The 14255-nt window shown below is 50.1% G+C and overlaps 1 protein-coding gene across 4 annotated transcripts in view; it reads right to left on the bottom strand.

Moving 5' to 3' along the window:
* CFAP45 (cilia and flagella associated protein 45) overlaps window positions 1–13871 on the bottom strand; it is a 29343-nt gene extending 15472 nt beyond the window's left edge. Inside the window, exons 1-7 of one of the 4 annotated variants that reach the window (XM_027528906.1) lie at window positions 13769–13871; window positions 7997–8122; window positions 5024–5160; window positions 2632–2776; window positions 2133–2303; window positions 1472–1487; window positions 759–945 (exon numbers count right to left, since the gene is read on the bottom strand). In XM_027528906.1, coding sequence (XP_027384707.1) covers window positions 759–945; window positions 1472–1487; window positions 2133–2303; window positions 2632–2776; window positions 5024–5160; window positions 7997–8122; window positions 13769–13771 — 785 coding nt within the window. In that variant the 5' untranslated portion in view covers window positions 13772–13871. Of the gene's footprint in view, window positions 1–758; window positions 946–1471; window positions 1501–2132; window positions 2304–2631; window positions 2777–5023; window positions 5161–7996; window positions 8123–13768 lie in introns of those variants that run through there. The other 3 variants (XM_027528914.1, XM_027528923.1, XM_027528933.1) reach the window with 3 other exon arrangements.
* Between the last annotated feature and the right edge of the window lie 384 nt (window positions 13872–14255).

Here is a 14255-nt window from a genome sequence, read left to right as displayed (position 1 = left end):
GCCACAGCGCAAAGAGGGGCGTGGCAGACCACTAACACAGTGTAGGGGGCCCAGAGCAGGGAGGCTCGAAGCTCGCCCAGTGGAGTCAGGGAAGTTTCTCAGGGGAGGGGATAGCAAGGCCACATTATGAAGGAAGAGAGAGCATTTTCTGGGGTGGGAGAGGAAAAAAAGAAAGAGAGGGTATTCAAAGCCGAGGGAACAACAAAAAATAATGAGATTATATGAAGACCTGGCATGCTGGGGGACATGAAGGAAAGCCTCCTAGAATGGATGGCAAGAAATGATGCAAAATGAGGGTGAATAAGGGCCGTATTGTGAAACACCTGTTGTGATCTTAGAAACAAGCTTTAAGACGTTCTACAGTTGTTTGGGGTTGGACATGTACACACCGCTGTGTTTAAAATGGATACCCAACAAGGACCTCCCATATAGCACATGGAACTCTGCTGAGTGTTATGTGGCAGCCTGGATGCAAGGAGAGTTTAGGGGAGAATGGATACATGTATATGTATGACTGAGTCCCTTCGTGGTTCACCTGAAACTATCACAACATTGTTTGTTAATTGGCTATACTTCAATACACAATAAAAATTAAAAAAAAAAAAAAGAAGTTCTGTGGCTTTCTGAATCATTCCATAAAAGTTTTGTGATAATAACAAAGGATTATAATGACCATTTCTCATGTCCTTCTTCTCTGAAAGGCTATATGGACCTAAAGACACATGGAAAAGACTTAAAGAGGGAAATGTCAAAACCACCTCTTTACCGGATTCTCTCCTCTCTCCTCTTTCTGTCTAGCTCCTCCTGCCTTTGAACAGATTTCTGCCGCTCCACCTCCATCATCTGATCCAACCGCTTCTCCTCTGCATCCAGTTCTTTTTGAATCAGCTGCTTCTCTAGAATTTGGGCATCCCGGATGGCATGGCACTTGGCATTGAGGATGATCTGGAGAGTGGAATTGAACTTGTGGTACTAGGTCTGGGAGTAAGGATGGGGATGGTTGGGGGGAGTGGAGTGATGTACCACAGGGATGTGGAAGCTGGAGTGGGGAGAAATGGGAGCAGAATCCCATTAAGAGTGCTCACAAGCCCAGAAAAGCAATAGCATCTTTCAGGGTATTGGGTCTAGTGTTTGCGGTAGAGGTGGGAGGTCATGGATCACTCTTGGGAATAAGATGAAAGCTATGGGTCTTCTCCTCCATAAAATTCACTTACATCTATACACACAAAGTTTCCATAAAACTTTAGAAGTTCATGGTCCCCTTAGGGACCCCTGAACCTCAAATGAAGACCCACCCCCATTCTACTCTTTAGGAAAATAAACATTATTGCAGAGGCCAAGCCACTAGATTTTTAAGCTAAAAGAGCCCAACCTGACACATAAGGAGATGAAAAAATCACAAGCAATCAATAAGAGCTGTGGAGTAAAAGCTTTGGAAAATAAAAGGAAGCATTAAAGAGAGAAGATTTACCTGAGAAACAGAAACTCTGGATGAAGAGGCTGGGGAGTCAGCATTTTTCATTTGGCCAGGAAGTGAACGACATGCAAATGAGTAACACAATGGAATTCAAATGAGCCTCTGGTCTTTATGCTCTGGCTAAAGGAAGCACTTTGAGCACAACAAAAACAACCCCATTGTCTGCACCATCGTAGGTGGCCAGAATTGAACTAGCAGGATAAAGATACAACAGGTATTTTTCAACCCGCAGTTCGCAAAGTATCTCCCGTATATTAGCATATTTCATCCTAATAATGCTGCTTAGTAGTTTCGCCACCCTCATTTCACAAACAAAGAAAGTTTGGCTCAGTGAGCGCAAGTGACTTGCTGAAGGTCACACAGCAGGCACTCCATAGGTGCAGCTCTCCCCGACCCAATCTACTCCATTCGCCTGCCAAGGCCAGCCCCTCACCTTTCAACCCTGCACCCCATCTCTAGCCCATGCTTTCAGGCGTGTGAATAACAGATAAGAGGAAGGAGGGATTCCCTGGTGGGCCTGTGCTCAGGACTCTGTTCTTCCACTGCACACGGCATGAATTCAGTCCCCGGTCAGAGAACTAAGATCCTGCACACTGAGAGGCAAGGTCAAAAAAGAGAGAGAGATGAGTGGAGGGAAGGAGAATGGAGAGCCCACCTTTTTCATATCCTTCAGCTCTTCCTCCTGCTCCATCCGCAGCTGGTTGGCTCTCTGCAGAAGGTTCTGGGCCCTCTCCTTGGCTACCTCCTCCAGGTCGCTGAGCTTCCTGTTGTTCCTCCAAACCATTTCCTTTTGTTTCATGATCTTCTTGCGTGTGGTCACCGTGTCCTACGGGAGCCACGCTGGAATCAGCGGGGACTTACTCCAGCGCTCCGTGCCCTGGGCACTAGCTTGGCTGCTGTGGGTGACCTCAGATGAGTTTCACATCACCCCATCACACTGTCATAGCCCAGAGGTTTCCCAGCCTGGTGTCCTCACCCCTCCCCTGGCCCCACAGTTGCTCCCACCAGATCTTTATTCTGTAACACATCTTTAGCACTTTCACACCTTACTTCAGGGTCCCCTAACTAAAGCTCCCAGTCTTGTGGGAGGCCGGCCTCTCCCCAGCCCTTCTCTTCAACCCCCACTCTGCAAAGATGGGGTCGGGGGTAGGTACCACAATGGCTTCCTTCTCCTTCTTGAAGGCCTGCTCCCTGGCCTCGAGCTCTTCTTTGGTTAGGACGTGGGATGCCCATTTGATCCGCTCAAACTCCTCAGGGCTCATGATAAGGGACTGCCCGGAAGGGTCCTTGGTGGGAATGCTGACACAAAGAATGAATAAAATTAGGCAGGGGGTGTGCGGTGGGGGCCGGGGGGGAGCTCTTAGCACTACTCTGCAGGCTGCTCTGCTCTCTACCCCACCCCCATCACTGCCCATCCTGCCTCAGAGAATCAGGCAGGAGAGACAGCGGAATGGGTCCACTGGGGAGAAGCGGTCTCAGGCAAGGGTAGAGTAGCATTACCGGCTTAAAAAAGGAACATTTTTAAGGACTTTGTCTAAAAGGTCCAGGTCACACGTTACCTCCTCTGCACCCGCCCCCATGTACCCATACACACCCACCTCCTCCCCTCCGCTGTCCCTGCCTGTGTTGTGGGCAACATCTGTTTGCCTTGCTAGATCACAAGCTCCTGCGGGATTCAGGCTCTGTCGTAACCCCATGGGCAGCCCGGTCTCTGGCCCAGCACTCACTGGGCACAGAGTGAGGACTCAAAATAAAGCTGCCGCGTTGAACTTTTAAAACAGATGATTCCTCAAGAATGACATAAAAAGGGCAAGGGCACGCCCAGCGAGGATGAAGTGGAGGCCAGTGAGAAACGAAACCATCCCTGTGCCTCCAGCCCAGAGGGAAGCTTTGAACCCTAAATATTAATTAAAATCAACAATAGCCAGAGACATGTCTACAGACTTTTCTAGCTGCCCAACGCATTCAACAAACCAATAGGTAATTATAATGATTACAAACAGATGACATACATTGGAGATGGAGCAGAGGAGTGGGCATAAAGCTGCTTCTGGGTGAGGCGTCTAACAGGCACATGGCAAACAGACGCAGATGGTCTGAGGCAGGAAGTGAAACCTCATCCCGTAAAACCGGCTGGGGAGAGGTGTCCAGGAGGTGGACACATGAGTAAGTGCCCTTGAGGCTTAGCCAAGACCTTGTGTTCCCCTGGGTGCTGTGGCCCCAAACAGCCTGTGATCTGGAGTGACCAGGAATGATGTGAATCTGAGACAGCATCTCGAGCTGTTCTCAGAACCCTGACAAGTTACCCAAGACTTCACCTCCAACGTGTCTTTAGGACTGGACCAGTCCAAGAAGGAGCCCTTGGGACTTCTCTGGTCGTCCAGTGATTAAGAATCTGCTTTGGCTTAGTAACAACCTAGAGGGGTGGGATGGGGAGGGAGGTGAGAGGGATGTTTAAGTGGGAGAGGCCATGTGTAAACCTATAGCTGATTCATGTGGATGTTTGGTAGAAACCAATGCAATACTGTAAAGCAATTATCCTTCAATTAACAATAAATTAAAAAAAAAAAAAAGACTCTGCCTTGCAATGCAGGGGACGCTGGTTCATTCCCTGGCTGGGAACTATGATCCCACATTTGGCAGAGCAACTAAGCCAGCACACCACAACTACTGAGCCTGCGCACGCTGGAACCTGACATCCCTCAGGACTCAAGGAAGATCCCGTGCGCCCCTACTAACACCCGACACAGCTAAATACACCAATAAATAAAGAGAAGGAGCCCTTTCTTGGGCCACAAGCGTGTCTGCAGGGCTGCTACCGCATCTGGTCCTTCAACACCAGAGCTGACCAGACGGTGCTCTTGGACCTGTGGACCAGCCGTGCCTCCCCAGATCGCGACACAGGATGCATTTTCTGGGAATTAAAGTTTTTAGTGAGTGGAGCCATAGTTGGAAGAACAGTTTAGAGAATGGAGCACCAGCAGAAGAGCTAAACCTCTGAGTGACAGGGTTGGCTCCCTTCATGTGACTGAGCTGGGCCTAACCCCACATAAGGGGCCCAAGCAAGGGAGCTGCTCCAGTCAGGAAGCCGTGCTGAGCTAATCCCAAAGGAACCCCAGAGCTTTGGGGAATTTCCTCTTCTGGCCTCAGAGCCTGGGAAGAAGCCCTGGGACTAATTAGGCATCTGGTCAGTTTTTCCTTTGCTTCAGATTCTGGATTTGGCCAGAAGGAAGTGACTCATCTGGACATTTCCCCGACCAAGTGCACTATTCAGGGCTCAGAAGGGACCCCCCTCCCCAAGCATCTACCCTCTACCAGCCCCATAGAACCCACAGTAGCCAGTAGCTGGGAATCAAGGGCAGTGGCAGGAATAGATACAAGGCGGGGACAAGCAGGTCAAAATGGAGAAGAAACGAGAACCAAGAAACCAAAGGCAGGAAATGGATAGGAAAGAGGTGGGGTCCACAGTGACAGGACGAGACCAGGTGGGCTCCCCGTCCCCCCACACAGGTCCTCACAGAAGGGCTCCGTGCCCTGGGTACTCACATTAGCTCCCGGACCATGTCCCGGGTGATGAGCTGGATGGTCTCCGGCTTGTGGTCCAAGCCCAGCGCCGTGAGAGTTTTCCGAATGGCATGCTTATCTCGGAGCAGCACGATGGGGCTGTCACTCCGGGTCAGGGGCTGGGGGGTAAGGAAGGGCAGCTCAGAAGCTGGTCACCCCACTTCTTGCTGATTAGCGGAGGGTGGCATCTGCACCCCATCCAGCGTCAGGGGAAATCAGCTGGAGCCCAGACTGCAGGAGCACCCAGAGTAGCCAGGGCACTGAGCAAGCAGCGTGGCGGCCAGATGTGCTCTGTACCGACCAGCTCTTCTGAAAGCAAGGCTTCTCTATAACTCGTGCAGATACTCCCAGAGGGATGGAGGCCCAGGGAGAGGTTTGCTAGTGTGTGTCCATTCCTAACCTGAAACCATCAGGAATGAAAATTTGGGGTCTCTTCGTTCTTCTCCCCCCATCATTTACAAAAGAAAAACTAATTCGCTCTCCTGGACCACATCGAGGGTCTTTAGCATACAGTTCCTTAGGGACACATTCAATCTATGATATTTGTTATTTTTAATCCTTTCTAATTCATTTACTTTGATTCCCCCCGAAAAAAAGCCCTATGGGGTAAGTTAGAAATATGGCCCGGTGGATCTGCCCTTAAATCTAATATGGTGAGGCAGTCAGTGAGTTAGAATTCAGCAAAGAAAACACAAATTAGATACATGAGTTTTTTTCAACTTTCTGACCGTGAAGGAGTTAGATAACAAGAAAATGAAATCATTTGTTTCAGGGAATTGTTAACACAGGAGAGGATTTCACTTATCAGGAACACAGTGTCTGCGATCCTGAGTGGAGGCAGGGGCACGGTTCAGGTGGAGGTCCGTCCAGTCTGGAGGCCGGCTCTGTGCACACCCGTTCCCGGAATGCTGCTGCCACCTGGCGCCCATCTCTGCCTCCCAGCGGCTCAACTCAGTCAGGTCACAGGCTGCTTCTGCCCTCTGCTGACGGCTGGGAGGCTTCCGAGACTCTGGTCCAACAATAAGCCCAAAAGACTGAACCAGGAATAGGCTGTGTGTCAGCCGCCCTCTCTGGCAAGCCGGCAGGACTAAATCTGGAGAAGTCGGCCATTTCCAAACCTGTCTTCACTTTAGCTAGAAGAGTCCCCGTGGACTCAAGACAAATAAACAACATGAGTGTAAGCGAAATTGAATTGCTTTGATTCTTTCCCTTGTCAATAGGAAACAGCTTCTAAAGGCAGAAAGACACCCATCTGGAACAATCTGGAAAGTCCTTTTTAATTCACAATGAGAAGAATGAAGGGTAAGGGTAGATATCAAAAAGACCCTGATGCTGGGAAAGATTGAGGGCAGGAGGAAGAGGCAACAGAGGATGAGATGGTTGGATGGCATCACTGACTCAATGGACATGAGTTTGAGCAAACGCCCAGAGATAGTAAGGGACAAGGAAGCCTGGTGTGCTGCAGTCCGTGGGGTCACAAAGAATTGGACATAACTTAGCAACTGAACTGCAACAAAGGGGAGACATCACCTCTTCTCTCCCTGGTCCACCTGCAGCCAGTGGTGTTCACGCCAGTGCTTAAACCACTACTGGTGTCTTTCTTCTTTTTCCCTTTCCTCTACTTTTTTCTCTCTTTTTTCTCCCTTCCAGTTGTATTGGGACAAAGTTGACCTACTGTTTCAGTTCAGTTCAGTCGCTCAGTCGTGTCCGACTCTTTGCGACCCCATGAATCGCAGCACGCCAGGCCTCCCTGTCCATCACCAACTCCTGGAGTTCACTCAAACTCCTGTCCATTGAGTCAGTGATGCCATCCAGCCATCTCATCCTCTGTCGTCCCCTTCTCCTCCTGCCCCCAATCCCTCCCAACATCAGGGTCTTTTCCAATGAGTCAACTCTTCGCATGAGGTAGCCAAAGTATTGGAGTTTCAGCTTTAGCATCAGTCCTTCCAAAGAACATCCAGGACTGATCTCCTTTAGGATGGACTGGTTGGATCTCCTTGCAGTCCAAGGGACTCTCAAGAGTCTTCTCCAACACCACAGTTCAAAAGCATCAATTCTTCAGCACTCAGCTTTCTTTACAGTCCATCTCTCACATCCATACATGACCACTGGAAAAACCATAGCCTTGACTAGACGGACCCTACTGTTTAGGTTTAAGGTATAGCATAACTATTTGATTTGCCATCATGAAGTGATAATCACAGTAAGTTTAAAGAACAACCATCATCTCATATCAATACAAAATTTTAAAAAAACAGACAAAATTTTTCTGTGCTGAGAACTCTTAGGATTTACTCTCTTAACGACTCCACTGTCCCTTTTCTTTCTCAATCTCTCACCGTTCTTCTCTCTACATCTCATTCTCTTTCTCTCCTCCCTTCCCACCTTCTGAATGTCATGTGTAACCAAGATCACTCCAAGTAACTCTCTGGCTCTCCTTCTCTAGTCATCAGCCTCTTAGACTGGCTGGTATTTGCAAATAAATATTTACTTGCTCGTTTTCCAAAGCAAAGTAATTGTTTCAGCTGAGCGATTGGAAAGAAGGATGATTTGTGTTCTACTCTGCGCTGTTCTCGGATGGAGGGGGATTAGTTGAACAACAATTATGTTGTTCTATATCTGCAAGCCTGGGCCACTGGCACTCAAACGTTCCCATCACAGGGCGTTCTCTGAGCAGAGCAGACACTGAGGGTTCAGCAGTTGAGCCTCCCTTCAGCATTATAACAGATCTTCAAATGGTGCACAGATGTAAAGATCTCAAGGGCAGAGGAAGCCAGGTGGCCTGTTTACATGGGCCCCACAGAGTGTCTGAGCTTGTCCACTGGAGCCGCAGAAACCCCCACTGCCCTCAGTCTGAGAGTTCCCTGGGAGAGGGAGTGACCTGTCCAGAGCTAGCTTTGTTCAGGTCACAAAGCTCCTGGTGACAGCTCCCTGGAGGGACTGAGGCACGGTTACCTTGATAGCTCCAAAAAGGCTCTCATCCACCTCGGAGCTCAGGGCTTTGGTCCGATAGCGAGGCCTATTCCTTGACCTGTTGGAAGCAGTAGAGGCAGAGCTCAGCACGCCAGCTGTGCTTAATGGCTGCAGGGAGAGGCAGAAATTTGGGCTCATCAGTACCGACCACCATCTGCATCCCAGGCAAGGTAGACGCTTCACCAGCCCGTGCTGAGGGAAGGTTGGGTGGGTGTATGGGAAAGCACCTGGGTAAATCCTGAAACACAGGAGACGCCCTACAGGAGCAGTGGCTTCCCTGGACACCAGCCCAGCAAGAAGGAGGACTTCTGAGGTTTCTGAGCTGAAGAAGTCCAAGCCCTTGCACAGCAGGGAAGGAAGGCGGGCAGGAGGATGATTCAGTGTCAGCCCAGTTCTCGTTTCCCGCAAGCAGTCTCTTGTGAGGCCACATAGGCTGTCCTCTCCAGAAAGGCAGTGTCGTCACCTCCAACCTCGTCATCTGAACACCAAGCCCCCTTCACAGCTGATGCTACCATCTGACCTCCTCCATGTCCCCACCATCTCACAAGGTTACGGTAGGGACCCGAGGACAGTAACGCTGAAAAGCACCTTGCACACAGCCGGCAGGTGCCTGATAAACTTCAGTGGATGAACGACTACCAGCTACAATCAGGCAAACAGGTCCACCCTGAAGCTGTGTCCACCACGAGGCTCTTTCACTCTTAGGACTGCTTGAATGTGCATGTGCGTGCATGCATGCTCAGACACTTCATTCATATTGGACTCTCTGCGACCCCATGGACTGTAGCCCGCCAGGCTACACTCAATTTTCCTGGCAAGAATACTGGAGTGGGTTGCCATGCCCTCCTCCAGGGGAACCTCCTGACCCAGTGATCGAACCCACGTCTCCCGCATTGCAGGCAGATTCTTTACCACTGAGCCACTGGGGGAACCCCTTGAACACGCATGAGTCAGTTTTTAGCCATCCAGTACTCTTCTAGGTTGGATCCTTGTCTCTCCCATCTAATGAGCTGAAAGAGACAGGGATCATCTCCGAGCGTAGAAGCTGAAAACATCAGACAGCTGCCTTCCAAGCCTGGGCAAAGGACCTAGGTGAGCCATCAGATCCCCCAAGCCTGACAATGAATAGGGAACTAGTGATGTAAGAGGGGAACATGGAAACCCCTTCTGACAAAGGCAGCAGTGGCAGTCACTCCCTGTGTCTGGGGCAATGCTGATAAGGGCGCCAGGAGCAGCTGCCACGATAAAGTGCCAGCCCCGGGGGTGGCATCAAGGGTCTTTGCCAGGCCAGTGCCGGGTTGTGATCTGAGCCTCAGTTCTGGCTGCAGTTCCTGTGTGTTTTCATTTTCCAAGCCTAGCTGCCCAGCCTTGGCGTGAACTCTGTGCACTCTCCAAAATCCTCTCCATACATTCCCTTCTCCCTAAATTGGAGTTCTGGCTCTGTTGTTTATAACCAAGAACCCTGACTAACACAACCTCCATTCCCCAAGGTCAGTCCCACTTCAGCTCAGCCTAAAGAGAAGTCTGTCTCCAGGGGGCGGTTTCTGTGAGGACTGTGGGACAACTCCAGGGTTACCCTAAATCTCATTCTGGAGGAGCCCCCATCTCCTGCAGTTCTCGGAGATGGAAGACCCTGGTGCAAAGGGCTGGATGCGTCAGGTAGACCAACCCTGGGAATGAGCAGCCATCAGGGGGACAGGGTGAACAGGGAAATGACCGTGAATTCCAGGTCACTAAACACTGGGCGATATGTTTTGAATGCTCTCTCTAATCCGCCATGACCACAGAGAACTCCCTGCAGCACCTGTTCCACCTGTGGCAGGTTTTCGCACCAAATTGGGCAATTATTCTCCGGCTGGCTCCATTCCACACAACAAGCATGGCTGTGTGTGCCCTTCCCTCCCAGCCTGGCACAGTCAGCAGAAGGCTCACAGAGGGCGCCTTGCTTTACAGCCTCTGTCAGCCCCAATACAGCAGAGCAGAAAAGCTTTAATTCATGAAAGGTAAATACAGGAGCCCCAAGGATGCCTAATAACAGACTCTGAAGGGTTATTACATGGAGAGTGGGGAGCAACAGCTCCCCTTTCCACCAAAAATAGAATAAGAAGGAATGACTAGAATCCACAACAGGTGGGACTGAGGCAAAGCTTAAGGAATAACCTGAAATGATGAGGGCATTGGATCACAAGAGACGGTGTCAGTTCCAAGGGGAAAGGTGCAGAGTCTGGATGTAGCAGGACCTCGATATGCATTTGCTGAAGAACGAATGAATGAAACCAAGCAAGACGACCTCTTGGGGTCTGCGGACCAGACTGAGACAGAAGCCTTTCCAGAATACACCACCACTCCACATTTTCCACATCACGTATGTGGTCTGCGCTGGGGAAAATAACGTACGTGAAAAGGCTTTGGAGCACAGATGGAAAGCATTATTGTTGTTTTGCGTTTGTTTTCCTGCTTCTTTCCAAGGGCTCCTGCAACCTTCCCCTCAGGCTCGGGTGCCCACCAGACTGTAGGATCCTCCAGCGCTGGGACTGTGTCACTTCCCTCCTACGCCCTTGGCACCCAGGTCAAGAGGAAGTCACACAAGAAATACTCGACTGCCTGAGCCTCGAAGTCAGAACAGAGGAAGGAAAACAGATGATGACCACAGAAAAGCAGCCGCTTGGCAGAGCAGAAGGAAGCGTTGAGCTCTGGGGTTGGGTGGCTGAGAAACCTCACTGGGGAAATGCTGACTTTGAAGCCACAAGCCTTACACCAGGGTTAGAATAACCAGTTTTGCCAAAAGCAACAAGAAGGATTAGGGAGGTCACTGTGTAAAAGTACTAGAAAAAATGAAGGAACAAGCAGAAATGGAAAGTTAGATCCTCTGGGCCAGAGGCAGTAGCCAAGAGGTTCTTCCAGGAGGTGGAGGGCTGGTTTTATTTCTTGCATGACTTAACAAATTATAAATATCCCCAAGAAGCTGAGCTGTGCCTAGAGTGCTCATCTTCCTTGAGGGAAGGCATCTCTGGTAGGGAAGGAAAGACCTTTGAGGGGACAAGGATGATTGGGGAAGAAGAGGATTGGGACAGAAAAAGATGCCAGCCCTAACCTTTATATTTTCCTTTTGGTGACCTAGCTGACGCCTTATCTCTTCAAATAGCATCCCATCCTATGTCTGTAAGAATTCAGCCCCTGCTGGGGGCTCCAGGAGAGATTCTGATGCAGAAAGATTAACTGGTTAACCAGAATACGATTTTCACATCATTATAAACGCAGGGTGATCTCCTTAATGTATCAAGTTTAAAAGAAAGTAGATTATATGAAATATGCAAGTATTGCCGTAAAAACGCTCCTATGAAACCGAAATGTGTCACTGAAAGAAGTTCACAAAATGTTTAACAGTAATTTCAGGTGAGCATTAGCATCTTAAGGTATTTCTCATTTTGAATAATGATCTGCATTGAAAAGGTAACTCTCTTTATGGCTGAGATAGGGGAAGGGGGCACTATTTTTACAAAACAAAGCAGTGGACCTGGTGCCCTGACTGTGAACACAGAGAGTGCAGCCCTTAAAAAGCTACAGTTCCAGATGTCCTGAGATCTGGGATGTTCAGCTCAATTCCAGCAAGACAGAGCTGGATCGGGGCTGGAACAGAGCAGCGTGGAGTTTCCCTGGTGTATCTGTAACACCTGGCAACTGAACAAAGACGAAGACCTGTCCTTTCCCGGGTGTGCTGTCCACTCAGGGATCTAGTTTCTTTCACACATAGGTTCACCACCGGCTTCACGCTCTTGACCTGATTCTACCTCCTTTTCTGTAGACTTTGGTTACGAAGAAGGTGGGGATGCCCATGTACCAGGCATCTTGCCTTTCACTCAGGTCCTCCCTCTCCTCAAATACAACCAGCTTGGCCATCTGTGGGGTACCATTTGAAGATGACATCCTACTCAACACTGAGGCCCTGTCCCTCCTTCTGGGGGATGTTATTTATTATTTTTGTAAGGGTCCTAGTGGTGTGCCTAATTGTGACCCTGTCTCCCCACTCCTCCAAACAGCCTGAAAAGCTAGTAAGTAGCATCACACACACACCCCTAGCCTGCCAAAGGTCAGAGATCACTAACTTGACCCACTACTTCTCAAAGGTGCCCATATGCCCTGTCCTCTCCAAGGGACTTCAGAAGGGCTCAGTCAACAAACCAAAGCCCCACTCTGAGTGGCCCTTGGATGGGGAATCCCTGATCTGGGTGAGCTGAAGCCCACAAGTCTAAACAGGTGCAACTCACTGATTCATTTGACTTGGAGATAAGACATTTTCGAAAGAGGCGAAAAAGGGAACTAACACTTCCTGTGAGCCCTTAGATGCCAAGTGCAATGCTAGGACCTCACAGACATAGCACCGGGCCCACAAACCTACGTGCAAAAGAGACACTAGATCCCCGGGTGGAGATAAATATGGAGATCCAGGGATAAATATGCACCATAAAAAGCATAAGTGAAAGGAGACCCCTGCTGCAACATTGCAGAGAGTCCTCAGAAGTTGGGAACTGCTCTCCTCCAGAGATTTGTTGATTTTATCATTAACAAAGCTCTTCTAGAAACTCCAACTTGGGGACCCTGAATTTGAACCACACTTAGTCCCAGAAAAGCAGAGTGACCTCTGAGCATGAAGTGTGTCCACAAGTACACTGAAGGAGCTACCTTTGCCATAGGGTGTGCACCCAGAAATTCTAAGGTTATTTCCAGTAACCCAAGGCTCCAACACCTACCCTCTGCCCCACCTCACTTATCCCTTAGGGACCACACCATCCTCCCTGGATCCCAGACACTACTTTCTTACCTTCTCCCAGGCATGCTGTCCTTTCAAACCCTCATGTCATCCTGTCCACCCCAGGGAAATGCAGGCCTGGTAGACCAGTCTCAATCCCTCAACTGGGGTCTCCTGCATTGCAGGTGGATTCTTTACCAACTGAACTATCAGGGAAGCCCCAATCCCTTTCCAGGGACTTTCAAATCTGATACCCTATTCATTCATTCACTTATTCATTTGCAAATGTTTGTTGAGTACCTATGAGTGACCCAGACCCCCAATAACAAGAGAAAACTGGGGTTCGGGGACATTAGGTGACTTACATATTGTGGCACTACTAGTCAGACATGGTGTCCTGACTTTGCACACAGAGAGTGCAGCCCTTTCAAAACTGCAGTGCCACGTGTCCTGAGATCCTGAGTGTTCAGCTCAAATCCATCAAGACAGAGCTGGAACGCAGCTGGAACAGGGTGGGCACGGGGCGGTGTGGAGTTTCCCTGACTTAACTGTAACACCTGTCAACTGAACAAAGACGAAGGCTTGTCCTTTTCCTGGGTGTGCTCTCCACCCGGGCCTCTGGTGTCTCTTTTGCACATAGGTCCATATAGGCAGAACATAACCTGTTATCTGGCCTCCTCACCAGTGGTTTTTCCACATCACATCCCACAATCCACAGCCAGATGGGAGGGGGATGAGGATTGGGACAGCACTTTTCCAGCTCCTCGGCTCAGCCCCAGATTACATTTTCAGTCGCGATCGATCCCACTCCTTATTTCTCTCTTGGATCCCCCTCCGGACTTCCCTAACTTCTTCTAGGGCTGTCATCCCTGTTCCTGGACCTTCTGACCCCCATACCCAACTTCTTTTCCCCCCGCAGATCCTCATTTTCCCCGCCCAGAACCCCAACACAATTGAAAACACGTGAGGTCCCCATCCGAGGTTCTCCACACCCGGGACCTCACCATCTCAGCCGCACGCCCCAACTCGGCGCCTCCACCGCGTCTGCAGCCCACAGCACCACTTCCGCTCAGGGTGTTGACGCGTTACCATAGTAACCAAGAACGCGCGCTCCTGGGTCCAGGCCCCGCCCCCGGCCCGGCCCGGCCCCGCCTCTCTGTTCCAGTTTGGCGGAGGGGCGAGCGCAGTGGCTTCAGGAATCCGAGCCTCTGCCTGTGTCCATTCCCGCCGGCGCTGAAGCAGGGAACCCTCTCTCTGAAAGAATGACCCTCTCTGGAGCGCCCCGCTCTTCTTCACTTTGCTTTGATTGAACTCTTAGGTCAAGATCCAAATTGTCAAGGGCCTAGCATGGGTCCGGGTCTAACTGCTGCCAGCCCCTCCAGGAGCCAAGCCAAGGTTCACGATTTTCCCCCTACTCCCCATTTAGGTTACCATGGTTACCGTTGCCCCAGTGTGAGGAGCCAAGCCAAACCCTGGTTAGAATTTAGTCTG

The sequence above is a fragment of the Bos indicus x Bos taurus genome, chromosome 3, assembly GCF_003369695.1.
Source record: "Bos indicus x Bos taurus breed Angus x Brahman F1 hybrid chromosome 3, Bos_hybrid_MaternalHap_v2.0, whole genome shotgun sequence".
In the NCBI taxonomy this organism is placed as follows: Eukaryota; Metazoa; Chordata; class Mammalia; order Artiodactyla; family Bovidae; genus Bos; species Bos indicus x Bos taurus.
The sequence above is the reverse complement of the archived record's forward strand: the minus strand, read 5'-3'. Positions and strand labels throughout refer to the sequence as shown.